Below are 18,529 nucleotides of genomic sequence, written 5' to 3' on the forward strand. Positions count from 1 at the left end.
GAAAGGGCGCTTCGGACCTGACGTGGAATTTCTTGAATGGGGGCTAAATAATTTGCCAGCCAGTCCTTCTGCTTGAGCTCGCCTTCCCTGGCCAGTGCCCCGGTACCCTGCTCTCTGGTTACCAGGGTCCCATCCCCCACCACCCACTGCGCTGTCAGCGTGACGGACTTGTTCCTAACAAGGTCTCTGGAACTCTCTGTGCCTCATCTAGGAAACGGTAGTACCATAGTCCCCTGCGACGTAGAAGTTCTGTTAGAATTAAATGAGGTGATACGTCTAAAGCCCAGATTAAGCACTTATCCTATAGACAGGTGCTTAATAAGTTTCAGCTCTAAGGAAAATAAAAATAGAAACCCTAGGCCCTGCAGTCTTCTAAATTGGCCATAACCTTCTGTTTGGTGCTAAGTAGCTTCTAAACACCCATTTTCGTTTTCCTCACCTTACTTATCCAAAGACTTTTTCACACTCACAAAAGAGGATTTCTCAATAAGGTAGCAATCCGTGATCATCTCACGTGGTTTTCAGTGTTGAGGACAAGGGGTATGGAACATGAAAGGCCTAAGAAAAATGGCATAATAAGCAGCTGTACAACTTTTTAAAAGGCCTGAGTGAAAACCTGAGCCTTTGACCTTCTGACCTGGAAGGCGAGCTTCAGAGCTGCAGTGCACCTAACACGGGCCGAGGACGGGAGAAAGAGCCCCACCCCCGAGTCTGTACAAGTCCGTCACGCTGTCAGCGCAATGGGGTGGGCAGCGGGGGGGAACCCTGGTAACCAGAGAGCAGGGTACCGGGGCACTGGCCAGGGAAGGCGAGCTCAAGCAGGACTGGCTGGCAAATTATTTAGCCCCCATTCAAGAAAGTCCACATCAGGTCCGAAGCACCCTTTCCAGATTTGGTTTTGATTCTCCCTCATCCCAGTAGCCAGCCGGTGACTCTCCAAGCAACTCCTCAACCATCCTATCCCCGTGCCCCTCTCTCACATCTGTCCCTCCCCCTTTCCATCTGACCTCCCAGTACCTTCCCATCACCTTTAGGACCCAGATCTTCCCTCTCCACACTGCTCCCCCTTAACTGCAGGGCTCACCATCTGCCCCCCACGGAAGCCACGTTGGTTCGCTTATTCAACCAGATTATAAGCACTTCCCATGGGGACTCTATACAGTGTCGTGGTGGAAATAAGAATACACAGGAATAATAAACAGAACTCCAAGACTTGGGTCCCGTCCTGGGCTTGCCATTATCTAGCTGTGAGGCGAGGGGTAATTATCTTTGAGTCTCAGTTTCTCATCTCTAAAATAAGCTTTTTTTTAATCTCTAAAATGTCTTAAACTCTTTTTTCTTAATTTTTAAACATTTTTATTGGAGTAGAGTTGATTTACAGTGTTGTGTTCGTTTCTGCCGTGCAGCAAAGTGAATCGGTTATACATATACATACATTCACTCTTTTATAGATTCTTTTCCCATACAGGTCATTACAGAGTATTGAGTAGAGTTCCCTGTGCTATACAGTAGGTCCTTATTAGTTATCTATTTTATATATAATAGTGTATATATGTCAATCCTAATCTCCCAATTTATCCTCCCTCCCCCTTTCCCCCCTGGTAACCATAAGATTGGTTTCTACATCTGTGACTCTATTTCTGTTTTGTAAACAAGTTCATTTGTATGATTTTTTTAGATTCCGCGACATCATACGATATTTAAAATGTCTTAAATTCTAAGCGAATGAATCGTTCAGAGTGACTAGATCCAGCCACGCTGAGGCTGAGGTTTGCAGCCTCCGTGTGCCCGTTTCACACACTCATCGGCTGTAAGCTCTCCCTCTTTCTCCTTCATCTCCTTTCATCAGTCTTCCGTGAGCTCTGTGAGGCCCCCGGAGGGCTGAGTGCTTGCTGAATCCTGACCTAGAAAATTAATCCTGAACAATGAGCGAGAGGGAATGGGACTTCCCTGCAAGAGATCAAAAACGCCTGCGTGGTGTGCAAGTCACAGGGAGGAAAGTGGCCACAGGAAAAGTGCCCAATTAACTGTTTGACTTGCTGTCCTCCTGAGGTTGGTCCTATTCAGGCTCGCTCATCCCCTTGGGCTTTCTAGCCCCTCAGAGGGTCTCCTCCCACCTGCAGGTGTGGGGCCTGAACCAGCATCTCATCATCCCTGGTTCCCGAAGAGACGGTACCATGGGAGTCAAATTCCCCCAACTGCCGCTCACCTCCCTCTCCAGCCCCCGTTCAACTCTAACTCAACCGGTGGACTCTGTGATCAGTGGGGACAAGAATAAACCCAAGAAGTGAGGTCAGTGCTCTCCTACCCGTGTCCCCTCGGGGATTTCGGTTCCTTTCTCTGGGAGCCGACGGCGACCCACCTGAGGAGTCCCATGGGTCACCCATGAATAGTAACCTTCTGAAATGCCAACCTACTTAGCCTCTTTTACTCCACGATCTGAAAACACCTGAAAAATAACTTTCTGAGCTTCAGTTTCCTTATGGGGAAATTACGGCCATGATGTAGGATTGCTGCCCAGATTACGCATAATGTGGAAAGGGATGGGCGCAACTTCGGCACTAGAAAGGGCTGGTTGATGGAGTCTCTCCTACAGCTATTATGAAGTAGTCAACTGCACTCACGGGGACCAAACATCCCATGAGGCTTCCAGAGAAGGTATGAAGAAGCAAGTATTGGAGCTCATTATGAAGCACTACCTGGACCAGAGTCTAAATCCATCACACCCTTCCTTCTACTCCAGTCCACCAGGTTCTGCTTTTTCACCTACAAGGGCAGTGAAGTTACATGATAAACCACAGACAAAGGTCCATATTTCAAGAAACAGTCTCCCAAGCCAATAGAGAACTAAAATGCCGCTTTCCAAGGACAGGTGCATGTTGTACAAGTGATTTCTCCTATTTATGTATGACTAAGGATCTTGTGTCAGGACAGGAGTTTCTAGATTCAGTCATGAAAATGCCCCCTTCCATTTTTAAAATCTGTGAATATGGGCCAAAGACAGTACGCGAGGTTCTGCCAATCTTCCCAAATTGTGTGTCACTACCTTCTGGTCCTCCTAATCCTGGGAAACTACACTGAACTTTGCTCAAAAGTTCCCTCTAAAAACCATGCAGCATGGACTTCCTATGATTCAGCCTTTTGGCTTAATTTAAGCACATAATGAAACGTTTGATAGGAATTACAGGAGACAGTTAATTAGGAACAATTATTCATCGGACTCCCTGCATTCCTACGAAGAGTGGGAAAAGAGGAAAAAATCTCGCAAAGTGTAGAAAAGTGGCAAAGAGGCATCTGGCAAACGAGCTCGCTCTCTGTTCTCAGGTCTTTGCATGAACTCTTAATAAGGGCTGTTGTCAGAGCACTCACATGGGGTGGCAAGCACTTCCTCATCTCGTAATTATATAACAGAACGCAAGATGTTGCCTATTAGCAAGTGAGCAGTCACTTGGCGTGTGATGAAAGCTTCCCGGAGATGGCCAGATTTACTCCGTTGTTTGTTTAAGCTCAAAGTCCTGCTCAAGTGGGCTTGGGGGGAAGTGGTCGCCTTCCAAGTCCCCGTTTTGATTCAGGGTTTTGCGTGTGGCAAGTTAAAATTCTCTGGAGCCTGCCTGGTTTGAGTCTGCATACACACACGAGACGTGGATACAAATTGTATGTGTACTTAAAAGGCGCGTGCTAAATATGAAAACGTGTAGACTGCGGTCACATTTCCAAAAGAAGAGGTCTGCTTAAATGACAGCTTCCCTCAGACACTGACCTACATCTAGCCCCCAGGAGATGTTGACTTTTTCAATGCTTAAATTGGTAAGACTTTCATTCTGTAGACAGAAAATCCAATACAAAACTGTTTCAGCATAGAAAGAATAGACATTCACGCTGGTAGTCAATTAAATTTGGGTCCTTGAATACATTTCTCATTAACTACCATTAGCAACTGTTTTGTCTTTGCCCTGTTAATTTTACGTACCCCTCTGATGCACAAAACTGTGTTTCCCCCAAATGATCTAGACCTAACACATCCCTAATGATTCAGGCCTTCCTTTCTTTGCCAATTTGGTGATGTAAACAATAGAGAAATGCAATTAGGCAACTTCTGAGAGTTCCTAGACGCCTCTGTCCTCCCTTGTTTTGTAGGCCACCCCCTGCCACCCCTCCCCCACTAAAACCCCTAGCACACTTAGTCCTGGAGTGGTCTCCTCATGGAACACTCACGCTGAGCAAACGAAGAGTGTTCCAGAAATGGGGAATCAAATTGTGAGGCAGGGAATGTTATTTTCTCTTTCCTTTCTTTTTTGATTGAAGTATAGTTGATTTACAGTGCTGTGACAGGGAATATTATTTTCTATCAAACGTCTAAACACATAATTATTTGAGACGCCAAAATCTGATTTACTTTCTAGAGTTTTGGAAGCAGGTCCTTGAGATTCCACGGATGTCTTTTAGGCTTTTCTTAGCAAACCCACAATTTTAGTTAAGAAAGTAACAAAGAATACCCTAGCCCCTCCACCTTCCATGAGTTGAGAATCCAACTACAGTGTTTTGCATTCTGAAGGGGTTCATTGGCAAAACACCAAGTGAATCAAGCAAAGTTTTAGGGCTAACTGGGCAAAGAATGATAATGCCTTGGTCTGTAGGGGCTGGACCAAAACTGACAGAGGTCGTCCAGGTTGACACCGGTGGTGGAGGAGCTGCTGCATTTTTTTCTTAATGGGTGATTATTGACATTACTGAGTCAATTCTGTACCACGGAATACATAACCACAAGTAAGACTTTTCTTATGACCATTCTATTTTCATAAGTTGGTTTTTGTTTTCTGTTAATTTGGCCGTGATCTTCAGAGTTAATCCTCAGGTCCAATGGCTTTATAATTTGTAAGAAGCAGAAGGAAAATAGCGTGCAACAACTAGGAAATCATTTCAAGCTTTTTTGAAGAAGACGTCGTTTCAAGTGAATTTCTTACTTCACTCGTTACTCAGTGGGTATTATAGGAAAGGGGAAGCACAGCAGTTACCATTCACAGAAGGGGAAATTGAAGCCCAGATTAAATAACTGGCCAAGGTCACACAGAAGTCAGGGACTGGGCCAAGAATAGAACCCATTTCCTTGATTCCCAGGTCTCTATCCCCAAGACTGTGGAGGAGAGATCCTGCAGGTCCGTATATAGAGAGGGTAAGTAATCACCAAATAGATCTGACTTTACATAATTAAACAAATTCTAAACACAAATGCTATGTATCTTTGTTTTGTACACGGTTGGTGCCCAATCAATATCTGTGTGACAACAGACGGTTGACAGTATATTTAGACTGAATACTGACCACGTGCAAAATGCATTGTAAGATGTGGGCAATGTCAACACGGCAGAAGTAGCAGAGATTTCTCTCTACCTATTTTTATTGATCATCACAGACAGTGGATGAAGGAAATGAGACTTTCACAAAGAATCTACTATACCTAACACTTTTTCCCTTAAAGAACGATGATATAGGGACTTCCCTGGTGGCACAGTGGTTAAGAATCCGCCTGCCAATGCAGGGGACACAGGTTCAAGCCCTGGTCCGGGAAGATCCCACATGCCGCGGAGCAACTAAGCCCGTGCGCCACAACTACTGAGCCTGCGCTCCAGAGCCCGCGAGCCACAACTACTGAAGCCCACACGCCTACAGCCCATGCTCCACAACAAGAGAAGCCACCGCAATGAGAAACCCGCGCGCTGCAACGAAGAGTAGCCCTCGCTCGCCACAACTAGAGAAAAGCCCACACGCAGCAGCACAGCCAAAAATAAATAAATTTATATGTAAAAGAATGATATATGCAACGCTATCAGTGTAATTTATTTATAACCTGGAAATGATGATTTGTGATGGTTAGATGGGGAGAGGGAATTAAAATAGCCTGTGATCTAAAGAATGTTTGTTGTAAAACCCAAGCTGCCACCATTAAAGGCTGCCGGCCTTAAACCTCCTTATAGAAAAGAACCATACTGCTCTTTCCTCATTCCTCCTGGGTTCCTCAAATCCATCCCCCTTCCATTCCCTAAAGAGGGGCCCCTTCCAAAAAGTCTACTATTGTTCCTTTACAGACCATCCTCCGCTGAGTGGGCAACCTTATCCACATGATATCTCCTGTGAGACTGGACCAGTGCTGTGGCGAAGCTTATCAAGGACCATGAGATGGAGACCAGCTCACTGCATGGGCGGTGAGTCGTCCTACTTAGTTCTTCAAAATGCAGCGGGGGAGGTGAATTTCTAGAAGTCTCGAGTGGGCTCTCCGAGCAGGGGTCAGCTCTCTCACGTCCCGCTCTGCCCCTTCCCAGCCTCGGCCAACCCACAGCCCAGAACCACTTCCTCCTATGGCAGGAAACAAACGAATGGGGCTGGCCACCCAACTGGGGAGTCACTTTATTCCCCCTTTATACATTTGAGCTTATTCTCACTTTTGCCTAGCTCACCTACATGGCCGTTTTCTTTTTTCTTCTTCTGAAAAATCATAAATTCTATTTTCCTCAATTCTGTAACCCAGACCTCCTAGAGATTTCTATTTCTAAGGCACGGCAAAATTACATTTTACTTTCCACAGTTTGTGTTCACTTCTCAGAAATATTAGGTAAACATTCTCACTGTTGTGAAACTAGGTCTACAGCAGGCAGAAAATTCTTTTCAAGTTCCTTAAAAGTTTCAGAGCCTTATTGAGAGACATTTACCCTAACGCTAGCAGTAATTACAACCTTGCATTATGTCCATGGCACTCTGTACCTTTCCCAAATACGTTGCCTCACTGGTGCTCATATTCTCTATGAAGTACATGGAATTACCTCCATTTCATATGAACAGAAGCTGTAAACTACACACATGTGAAAGGTACTGTAAGTTCACCATCCTTCTGTGTGCTCCCTGGGTTTATGCTCAGGCTGACATGGGGCAAGTTTAGGACAATCTATTTAAGGAGTCCCTGCTGGCTGCTAAGCATGAGAAAAGTCCCTCATTCGGTGCTAATAACTTATTTTTTTTTAATTCAAAAGAAATCGTCTACTTCTACTACTTTACCACCCATATCTGCAGAAAAGTAAAAGGGGGGAAAGATTGTGCTGTATTTCCCCTCAGCTCATTACGTACATGAGTCTAAAAGTAACCACCCCTGCCCCATCCTTACTCTTAATGTTTTATGAGAACAAATTCTACGTGAATCAGAAACCACAGTGTTTAAAAATGGGGTAAGCTGCTGAGTTACGTTCTTTTTCAAAAAGGAGGAAGTTTCTGTTAAATTTATTTATGGCTCTTAATACCCACAAAGATGAACTAGTTGAGCAGTTGTTCTGATCGTTTTAAAAAATATTTATTGGATTCCAGAAAACTATACAATTTAAGTCTGAACTTCTTTACTTTAGACCCATTAACCTTGGGCCATATTAAACCAGTTAATAATTTTGAGCTACTGAAAACATATACCTTCTAACCTCAAAACTAATGCTTTGGTTGTGGTCCTTATATAGATCTACCCCTTAACTAGAGCCTCAAATTTAATACCGAGAACTATTCTACGTATTCAAGAGTAATGTGTATATATTAATCACCTAATCTCTTTTGACAATGATGCGCAGATACCACTCTGCAACTACGTACCATGTAACCCAGAATAAGTAAGATTTTAAAAATTCACGGAATGGAACATCCCTTATTCAAATGTCACTAAAATTCCTGTCTGCAACTGAAATTAAGTATATAAAATAGATTTTATATAAAATAGATTTATATAAAATAGATGATTTATATAAAATAGATTTATATAAAGACATACTTGAAAAATTTTAGTAGTAAAAGAGGGCTTCATTTACCTGTCAGTTTGAGCTTTTCTCTCTCTGCAGGGTAAAATCGAATTCTCCAATTTGCTTTCTAGTGCACAAAGGTCCCATATATCTTTCTGAAAATTATTTCTACGTTAAATGTACTGACTTGACCACCAAGCATCAAGTCTGGACCTGACACAGGTAAGCTACTCAGTCTACTGACTTTAAAAATGAGAGCTGCTTAGGGATATGCACATTTCCTGCAGATAATTTCAAGCAACCAGTTGAATCATCACTGAAAGAGTTAAAGCTTTCATTTCTGATCTGTCTTGTGATCGGTTAAAAAAGAAAGAATGCCTTTAACGTTAAGAGAATAAGTCAAATGGCCAACAAACATTTACTGAAGATGTAAGGTACTGCTCTGAATTTTGAGAGAATTCCAAGAGGAATACGGTATCCTTCCATGCCTCGGCAAGCTTACTCTATAACACGGGAGAAGGATCCCATACGCCACAAAGATATCAGAAGAAGAGAGGTAACGTTTACAAAGTTTCGCTCCAGCTGACCTCATTCCCCAAACCATATTTTATTAGCATTATTCAAATCTAACTTTATAATATTATTGCTATCATTCATAATTGTTATTTTCTCATAGTTACTAGCTCTAATCCTAAACAGAGCTGAAATTTTAGATTGGCTCCTGTCAAAACAAAAATTAAGAATATCTTAAAAAGGCTGTTATTCCATAACAGGTATTCCTGTTCCATAAAGGTATTCCATACCTTTATCCAAACCTAACAGCTTAAGTTAGTTATTTTAAATTTATTTGCAAGTTAGGTTAGCACAAATACTTAAAGGGACAAGTCCATAAATATGGATGTCCATCTCCAAATCAGCAAAATAAATAAAATCTCAGTAGATCTCACTTTCTTTGGGGTTGAATGATCACAGTGGTAAAGAAAGTATTCAAGATATGCTTTTTCTTAGCAAATTCAAGATATTTCTGTTCTTAGCAAATGATTCACTTAGATGAGAAATCAGATGTGTGGAAACAGCTACTACTCAGGAATCCCGTAACTTACCAGTAACTTTCACGATCAGAATGATATGCCTTAAAATACTAAAACACAAGATGAAGACAAGTTGAAATTGCAGGAAGAATCTAGAAAACCAAATAGCCTCTTCCGTTTGTGCCAGAATTACGTCATATTTCTTTTTTATCAAGCTAATTAAAAAAAAAAAACTGCAATTCTCCCAACCACTCTGCTAGTGGAATTAAAAGCAATAAAGAAAATATTTGGCCTAATGATAATTCTTGAGCAGTCTCAATACTATCTTACTTGATAGTTGCACCTCTCAATTCTATTCCTGTCCTTCAAATTTGCTCCCATGAACTATCATTAGTGTCAATCCTCTAGACTAAACAGTAATGGAAAACAACGAACAGGGCTCGGTCATCAACAGGAAGCAAGGAAACACTGCACAGTTAACCAAGGGCAGGGCTGAATTCATTCAGCAGATACACCCTGAGCATCTGTGTGTGCCAGACACGGTGCCGGCCCCTAAAGACAGAGAGGTGCTGAATCAGCTCACAGCTTAGAGAAAAGACAAGTGTACGCACACCTTGTGATGTGACAGTGGTGTCAGCAAAGTGCTGTTCATGCTGAGGAGGGAGAAAGGGGGTCTGAATGAGAAAATCTGGAGGGTGGGGAAGGTGACAGCCTTGTGGAGCCTGGAAAGATATAGGAGGACCTCCTAGGAAGCAGAAAATGCATGGAAGCTCCTTTCCGACAGATGAAGGAGCATGCTCAGAGCCTAGGAAAGGTAATGATCTTCAGCGGTGGGAAGATCTGATGCCATACTCGGTGCTTACGGAGTGGGAAATGGGGAGACCAGTGTAACTGATGCAGTGGTGGAGCCAAAGTCTGGGTGTTCTCGGTTGGAAAGCAAGAGATGCGAGTTCCAACCTGAGTTCCAAAGAACGGCTCACAGGGCGACCTTCATTCTGTCCCTGTGCTCCTAGCCTTAAACTGTAAGCTAGAGAGAAAAATTAAGAAACGGTTAGACATGGGTAAGGAAGAAGAGTAGATATATTGCCTACCTTTTCCCAAGGCAGGGAAAGCCTTTGGCCCCAGTGGACCGCACGTGCCATCTACCAGCTCCCATAAGACCCTTGAGTCCAGGGGTCAAAAAGTATTTGAAAGTTACTCAAGAAACGAACTGTCCCTACCTTGCTTTGGAATGATTATGGTTACAGGGATGCCAGAACCACGTGATGGTAGGTTGAGGGATACCGTAAATGGTGCAAGTCAGGATTTGTCTGCTGCCCAGTGGGTAGAGAGTCGGGTATGGAAACGATGATACAGCCTTTTCATAAATCTGGGGTTTCACTGAAAGGAGAAAATAGGACAGAGGTCAAGAGCTGTTCTCATGACTCCCTCCTGGACCACAGCGAAGGACCACATTCTCGCTGGTGTTGCTGTCAGGGAAACACACATGGACAGAACCCTCGGATTCGTCATCATAACGCCAACTGAAAAGCGTATGTACATTCCGACCACAATGATAAAAAAAAAAAAAAACATATTGCTTATGGAAGAGAGCAAGCAACCATGAAATAGTTGGGATGAGGAATAAGTGGTTTTTAAAACAATTTTTAAAAAAATTTTGCTTTCTTTGTTATACTGACTTTCGACACCAATTTTCACGAATTTCACCCCCCACCAGAACCAAAAGAAAGTCTGAACAGTGAACTTACCATTGACAATTAGAGTGGCAGTGAGGTTTTTTAACACATTTGACTGCTTTAGGCCCAGCAAGATCGTGTAATCCCCCGCGTCTTCGGCAGTCACATCTTTGATGACCAACGCATAGCCACGAACCAAGTAGCGGGCAGATTTCTCAGTGGCTGGTAACCCATCTTTTAACCTGTGGTGAAGGGCACGATCAGTAAGTCATTTCACATGGCCTCTGCAATATCACCTTAACGTTGCCATTGAAGGATGTGAGATCCAGTTGAGACATCTTGAGCCTTAGATCCTCAATATTCATTTAAAACATTTAGACACTGACTTTTTAGTAAAGCCCAGTGGGATTTTTAGAAACACTTCACGTTGATTGGCAAAGAGGAAAGAAGTAAGCCGAAAGAAAGGCAAGTGACGGTTTCATGCACCCACACGGACGCGGGTCACCCCTGTGACTTAAGTCTAACCTAGAAGCACAGGCTGATTCCATCTGAGATGTTTTTCAGAGTTCTCCACGAGGCTCCATCAGCAATACCAGGGTCATTGTGAGTCAGATCAACTAGATCACTTCTCCAGATAAAAATAAAAATAGATTTTCCTATTGTGGCCTCATGTGGAGTTCTTATTAGTTATATAAATGGTCACACCAGTTGCCCTTTCATGAGCTCGAGTGAAACCAAGATTATCAAGGTTCTTTCCCATGGGGGAGAAAAGTGAAGGCAAAGAACTCGAACAAAAGGTATAAACTTAAACAGAATGTTTTTAAACTGCAGAGACAGACTTAATGCCTAGATGCCATGCAGCTGCATACAGAACTGGGAGTCAGGCTTGAAGGCTTGTCCTGGCTCTGCCACTGTGTGCCCTGAACTTATCCATTTCAGCCTCAGGTTCTCCGAGTTTCTCAAAGATCTCTTTCACTGTAAAATTCTAGGATTTCCTTAAATGACTGTTCTTTCAATGGGCATTTTTCATCTGTTAGTAGGAGTTTACTGTGTCCTGCATAAAGCTGTCATATTAGGAACGGCATTGGTTCATAGTCATGCATGTGTTACATAGTCATGCAAATTCCCATTACTAGTGGGTCTCAGTTCCAAAGCAGCTAAAACGCCTATGCTCTATTTTGTGACTACAAATCCCATTCTACTATCCTTGAAATTATCTCCTCTATAAACAAGCCAGTATCTTCAAAAATGGGGTGATATTTTTGGTTTGTTTTAGGTCCTTGCTACTTGGCTACTGAAGAAATCAGCAGTGTTGAACGGTTGGGGATACTCTCAGCTACTGAAAGAGGGAATGTACTTCCCTGAGCGATTCAATTCCTATTCAGGAATAATGTACATTCATAATATCTAAAAAGCTTCATAGTAAATTTCCTGTGAAACAAACAAAACAATCTCCTTTCTCCTGCCATGGCATGAAGGGGCATAGCACGGAGTCTCATTTTCTCTTTAATTCCCTATTAACGATCTGAGGAAACTGAAAACAAATGCTCCAGCCATATGATACTGAAAGCAAAACAAGCCACGGTTGAGAGGTTGAGAGTCTATATGGTACGGGCTGTTTTCCTAATCAGTTTTGTACTATTTGTTTAGAATGTGGTGGCGAGAGCCAAAGATCCTGGCGTTGCAAAATGATTTAACAAAATGACAGCAGATTATCAACAGATTACATTGTCTTACAGCAGGTATTCGGCTCGCATTAAAAAAGACCGCCTAAGGAGTTTCTGAATTTGCAAACTTCGAGCCAAAAAACCCTTAATTAGTTCAAGTAGGGCCATGAGTGCATCCCTGCCACTGAATAAGTCTTGTCTCTATTAATGTTTGTTTAATTTTAAAACAAGACTGGAACTTTCAGCCCAGCAGTATCTCAAAGAATTAATTTTCGATAAGAAGAGAATTATTATCCTCCTCACAAGGGCCCACTTCTTCAGGGTTAATAGAGCATGTTACACACTAGAGATGCTTCCTAATCGTTGCTCATTGACATCATAGGAAGGTTGAGAGAGGCACAAATTTAGTCGCAGGGAGTGAATGACTAAACTGAAATGAGCACTCAGAAAAGGAATCCCTTGCTCCATCCTGTAATTTACATTATTTTCCTTCCCCTCCAGCCCTTCCCACCCACTCCCCTCCCAGCCCAGCAATCAGCCCAAGTTCTCAGTTCTTCGCTGCTGTCTGGGAAGCTTATCTTGATTTTTTTTTTTTCTTTTCAGGAATTCAAGTCACTGGGCTCCTGCATCTTCCTACTGACAAAGCATATCTGAAGCCGCTAGGAACATAACTGTGAGCCTACCATACAACTTCTGGCGAGGGAAACGCCTTCACTTTCACAGAGAGCCGATAAGACCGCGTGCCAGCTACAGTCTCAAACACCTGCTGCTGTCGAGGTTTCACTGTGATGAATGCTTTATCTTCGAAAAGAGAAGTGATAAATCCATTAGAAAAGACTACATTTATGTAAACAAAAGAAAACCAAAAAAACCCGCCAACCTGCTGCCTCATTCAAGGAGGGTGCAACCAGTGACTAAATAGAGCTGAATTAGGATCCAGGCCGTCGCTGAGCCCAAATACTGATGAGTGAATAAAGTCACTTCCAAGTACTCTAACTGGTTTAATACTTGCAAAATCAAATGGTCCCAGGGATATAAAAACCCAGTGGCAGGGCAACAGAAATAAAACACCTTAAACACCTATATTGAAACAACAAAAGTGTACAGATACTTCTAAAAATCTACCCGGCCAATGTGAATACCACAGGAGAAGGTTGTTCCACGCCCTTCTAAAATAACGAATTTGATATAAGACATCAACTGGAGAAAGTCAAAAGAATATCAAAGGCCGTTGATAGAACGGTCCCCTGGTTTCTGCTCCTTACAAGTTTTTCTTTTCAGTGGTAGAAACAAATAAGGTTTATGAAAGATTCTCAAGAGGGTGAAGTATTTTCTTTACAGAATTTGCCTACTGGCACTGAGCAAAACTAGTAGGACTTCAGGAGCGTAAAACCAGAGATAGAAGAGCATCAATTCTAAATAATTTATCACAGCATCTTTTTCTCTAACTCAGTAGCAGTGCCTGAGAAATTTCTCCCAGAAAATGAAGGTAAAACGGACTGTATTTTTCTGTTTTGTTTATATGCAACACTAAATAAAGAATTTCACATAGATTCTAATACCTGACTTATTAGCCACAATAAATTTGTAAGGAAAAGATTCTCTAGCCAGTGCAAAAGTATTACATTTAAAGAACACTTAATGTGATTTGCTCTTTGGCAGGGGCGCGGAGGGGGACAAAGTTGTATTTGTTCATGACAGTGTACCTCTTGGACAAAAGAAAATTTACGTTTGTTTTTTTTTTTATAAAACCCTCCAATTCTGCAATGATCAGAAAGCAGAGCATGGGTTGCTTACCATATATATGCACTGAGGTGTTAACAGATTTCAATGACGGGCCGCTTTTCACATGACAGATGTAAAGTCCTTTGTCTCTGTTCTGCACTTTGTCAATAAAAAGAATGCTGTAGAATACATTGTTGCGGGAATTGCGTCGGTCAATTCGTTGCCTTATAGAGGCTCTCTTATTTATCTAGAAAGAAAACGGGTAACAAACGTAGAAGGAGTCACTGTTGGCGCTCAGAGTTACAGCATTTCTCAGATGATTCCTCAGACTCATATTTTATGCTAAGAGGCAAACCCGCCCAGAGCGAGATGCGCACAACCGACATCTCTGTCTCGACGTGTTTCCAACACGTGCCGTGGCAGCACTGACTTAGCACTTCATTTCCCTCAAATGGACTTTCACACACGATATCTCAACAGTTTCTCACAAGCCAGGGAGATTGGCAGGGTTATTGCCCTTATTGTAGATGAAGAAATTGAAGCATCAGAAACACTGGCCAGTGTAGCCTGGGAACTTGGGTCTTCTGAGTACAAATCTAACTCTTCCCTCTAGCACCTCCCTCTCTAACCAGTGACCTGTTCTCTAGGCAGCGGTATCACACACAGATTCGGGCCACGATTAGTATCTGGATTAATCACAGGGTTTCTCTTAATACATCACCACGTGAGTTTTCTTTTGCTTCCTTTTAGAAATGAAGGGAAAGATTATGAATCCTGGCTACGCCTATTAAGGCGTAATGATCCTAGTTTCATGATTTCCCGATTTGCGCAAGGCTTGCCAATATCTGCTAAATACCACGAAATGGGTCTGCAAAGCCATCAACAAGTTTAGCCAGCGATCTGGGGCGGGGGGTGCCGTCCTATGTTTGCAGGCGTCAGGCTCAGCGGTATAAACTGGCCACAATGACCCACTCCTGGCTTTGCGAAGATGAGGTCACGGTGCCTTTTCCTTTCATTGTTCCTTCCTTTCTTTTCTTTCTTTTTTTTTTTTTTAAGCATTGCATTTTATAACACATAATATGTTATTTCCTCCTCTCAGTTCGTCCCCGTGAGGAGGCACGGAAAAAGACTTTGGAAGCTGGTCGAACTAATCTCTGGGTCTTGAACTTAGCGCTCCTGTGTGCCACGCTGGATAAATTCTACCCACCTGTCCTTCTACTGCCCTGTTGGAACAGACACACGTTACGCCATTTTCTCCATTCTCAGCAGCGGCCACAGAGAAGACATCGATCATAGCAATCAAAAATCAGAGATTCTGGGCTTCCCTGGTGGCGCAGTGGTTGGGAGTCCGCCTGCCTATGCGGGGGACGCGGGTTCGTGCCCCGGTCCGGGAGGATCCCATGTGCCGCGGAGCGACTGGGCCTGCGCGTCTGGAGCCTGTGCTCCGCAACGGGAGAGGCCACAGCAGCGAGAGGCCCACGTACCGCAAAAAAAAAAAAAAAAAAAAAACAGAGACTCTGTGCCCTGCATGAAAGACTGAGGGACCATCGGCAACTCTGTTCACGTCGGTATTACTTCTCCCTTCTCCCTTTGAGAAGGCTTTCCTTTCTCGAGTTCGAGTAACATTGGTATTGTTTCTGCCCTGGTACCCTAAAACTGCCCCTGGGTTTCAGAACAGGGTCATCAGCACCGTCCAGCAGCCACGTGTGGCTATTTAAATTAAAATGAGACAAAATGTAAAATTCGGCTCCTTAGTCCCGCAAGCCACATTCCACGTGCTATTAGGCATAGGTGGCTAGTGGCTAGCGTTTCGGACCACTTCCATCACAGCAAGTTCCGCTGGACAGCACCATTTTCGAAGTTTATGGGCAGTCAGCAGATGTACTACCATACTCTCACTTACAGCAGCAACACTGACAGGGTACACGTTTCTTCCCTCGTTCCATGTACTGAGTATATGATTTCCATCAAAACCCAGAATATATTACTACAAGTCGTAGTATTTTTATTTCAATGAAACAATACCATTTTCTAGAAAATACCTTATGACTGATGAGTCAATGTGTCCCTACAGGGCACTTGTGGTACCGTTTTGTTGCTAAGTTATTCTGTTTTCATAGCAAGAAAATGTATATATTGTACGGCACAGGGAATATAGCCCAATATTTTCTAATACCTGTAAATACAGTATAATCTATAAAAATTCTGAATCACTATGTTGTACACATGAAACGAGGATAACATTGTAAATCAACTATACCTCAATTAAAAAAAAAAAAGCTCGGGACTGATGCATTAATCTTAATTATACATGCATAATTTAATCATAAGCTAACTTCGTGACTGGGCCGTCTGAATGACGTAACAAGTGATTTACCTGGGATATGCCACATGAATCACATAGACATACAAGAAATGGGGCTGGAACCACTTTCAGATGTTTCTTAACAGTTTATCAGAGATTCCCCGCCTATACGTTTTTAAAACAATGATTGTTTGCAAGGATGTTTAATTTGAATGGGAACACAACTCAGCCTTCATTCTTCTCATTTTTCTGAAGGGCAGAATTGCTCCTTTGTCACTTAACAAATGGAATATTGGATGGCTGGGTTGTACTATCTTTTCCAAACATGCTCCAATCAGGTGCCTGCGTGTCTGCCAGTCTCTTAAATTAATGCGCCGAGACAACTTTTTGTTGTTGTTTTTACAAAAGATAGTCCCTGCCTGGCATGTACTGATAAATTTCTCTCTCATCTCTAAATCCTAGAGAATCATTTCCAAGGATGAAACAATCCCCTTTTCCACCCAGAATCATGCAATAGAAATACCAGCCTATACACTTCAAAACAAAACCTCCAGACATCAAAAGACCGTATCTCTGCCTATCACACTCATGAAATGTCAGGCAAGGGAAGCACCCAAACCAAACCCACAGTTTCTTTATTGACTTGAACTGCCAGGAGTCAGAATATTCTGCTTTTTCCCACTTCAAAAACTCAGTTTAGCATTTCACTTGCTAAAACTAAATACTGTCCTATAGAAGAAATAGAAAAGTAGGTCACTCACTTCCCCAGGGTAACTCCAGGTCATCTGAACTCTCGTGTTCAAGGGAGTGGTGGCCGTGCAGTTGAGGGTGAGAGCGTGACCTCTAAGTAATCTGACTGGGCTTGGCGTGCTGATTTGGACGTCTGTGATTGTGTTGGCTGCAAGCATAAGAAGTCACATTTTTTTTACAAAATCAACGTTTCATTAAGCAGATAAACCCTTGAGTATTCTGGGTTATGCTCATGCTTTCGGAACATCACTTACTTTGTCGAAGCGTGAGATAGTTTGTCTTGTACTCATGTCCGTTGACTGTTGTTTCACAGGTCAGAAGCCCTATTTCTTTGTATGTTGCATTTGATATTATAAAGCCCTTCCTACTGTCCCACGTTATTCTTTTTCCATCAGGGATCAGAGTATCAAATGGAAACTGGAAAAAGAAGAAACATGCTTTCACAAAATCGTATTAGCGCTGTGGTAAGAGATTCCCTCATAGTTTGTGAAAATGTAATTTTTACCGCAAATGAGAATAGCGCAGGCAAAAACTCCAGGTAGTCATAATTGGTTCTTTAGTTTTTTTGCATGTAGGAAACGATACATTAACTATGACAAATTATAGTAAGCAGGATAGTTTGTTATTAGTCTTAGCAAGAATCTGCACTCCCCTAGGGCAGACCTAGTGGTCATGTCAGAATTCTAGCGGGAGTGCCCGTATCTCTTTGGCCTCTGGGAATCTCTGTAATAAACTGGCCTGATACTCAATAGAAAAATTAATTAGGATTTTTTCCATTAGGGCTGCCAGGTTATCCTCTTGGTCTCATCATCGGGAGCTTTTAACAAGCCGTACCTTGTCCTCTCATTTTGCATGATTTGTTAGAGGTGGCTGTCTTAAAAGAACTGTACATAATTCCTGGTCCCCCAAGATTCATAGCATTAACTTGGCACTCACTGGGGTTACCCCTCTGGGGAAGACTGAGGGTACTGACTCTGCACCTGGAAGGGAAGCACCCAGAAGCAGAGGCTCCTGACGGTGAAGAGAGCCGAAAACGGACGTGAGGCCAGAGACAGTTAGGAATGAAGTGCTCGCAAATTCTAGAAGTATTCCCAAACACAGTGAGGCCGAACAGAAGTAAAGAGCCCACGATTTGATTCTCTGCTTATGCCTTCTCCTATATATCAAGGACTTAATTTACACCTTCTACCTTGGGATTAGACTTTGTAAAGGGCCACTGTCTCATAGAGCAGCCCAGCCAAATTCCCGTGAGGCCAGATTGGCAGCCAACTCCAGAGGCAGTGGTCTGACAACTGCTTTTATCCCCAGCTGGACAAGGGGAAAAAAAAATCAGATCACCTTCTCACAACAGATTATAAAGATTCATAGAATTAACTGCCATAAGGAAGTTTCAAATCTTTTCTATCTTCTTTAAAAAAGCACACACCTGGGCTTCCCTGGTGGCGCGGTGGTTGCGAGTCCGCCTGCCGATGCAGGGGACGCGGGTTCGTGCCCCGGTCCGGGAAGATCCCACATGCCGCGGACCAGCTGGGCCCGTGAGCCATGGCCGCTGAGCCTGCGCGTCCGGAGCCTGTGCTCCGCAACGGGAGGGGCCCGCGTACCGCAA

At 43.0% G+C, this 18,529-nt stretch overlaps 1 protein-coding gene across 8 annotated transcripts in view; it reads right to left on the reverse strand.

The window, feature by feature from the left end:
• FLT1 (fms related receptor tyrosine kinase 1) overlaps positions 1-18,529 on the reverse strand; it is a 172,572-nt gene that overhangs the window by 99,579 nt on the left and 54,464 nt on the right. For all 8 annotated transcript variants that reach the window (XM_073794998.1, XM_073794997.1, XM_073794996.1 and 5 more), the window contains 6 exons: positions 17,178-17,340; positions 16,935-17,071; positions 13,941-14,115; positions 12,827-12,944; positions 10,549-10,718; positions 10,021-10,180 (listed from right to left, as the gene is read on the reverse strand). In XM_073794998.1, the coding sequence (XP_073651099.1) occupies positions 10,021-10,180; positions 10,549-10,718; positions 12,827-12,944; positions 13,941-14,115; positions 16,935-17,071; positions 17,178-17,340 (923 nt within the window). The remainder of the gene's footprint in view (positions 1-10,020; positions 10,181-10,548; positions 10,719-12,826; positions 12,945-13,940; positions 14,116-16,934; positions 17,072-17,177; positions 17,341-18,529) is intronic.

Source organism: Tursiops truncatus, chromosome 18 (assembly GCF_011762595.2).
Source record: "Tursiops truncatus isolate mTurTru1 chromosome 18, mTurTru1.mat.Y, whole genome shotgun sequence".
In the NCBI taxonomy this organism is placed as follows: domain Eukaryota; kingdom Metazoa; phylum Chordata; class Mammalia; order Artiodactyla; family Delphinidae; genus Tursiops; species Tursiops truncatus.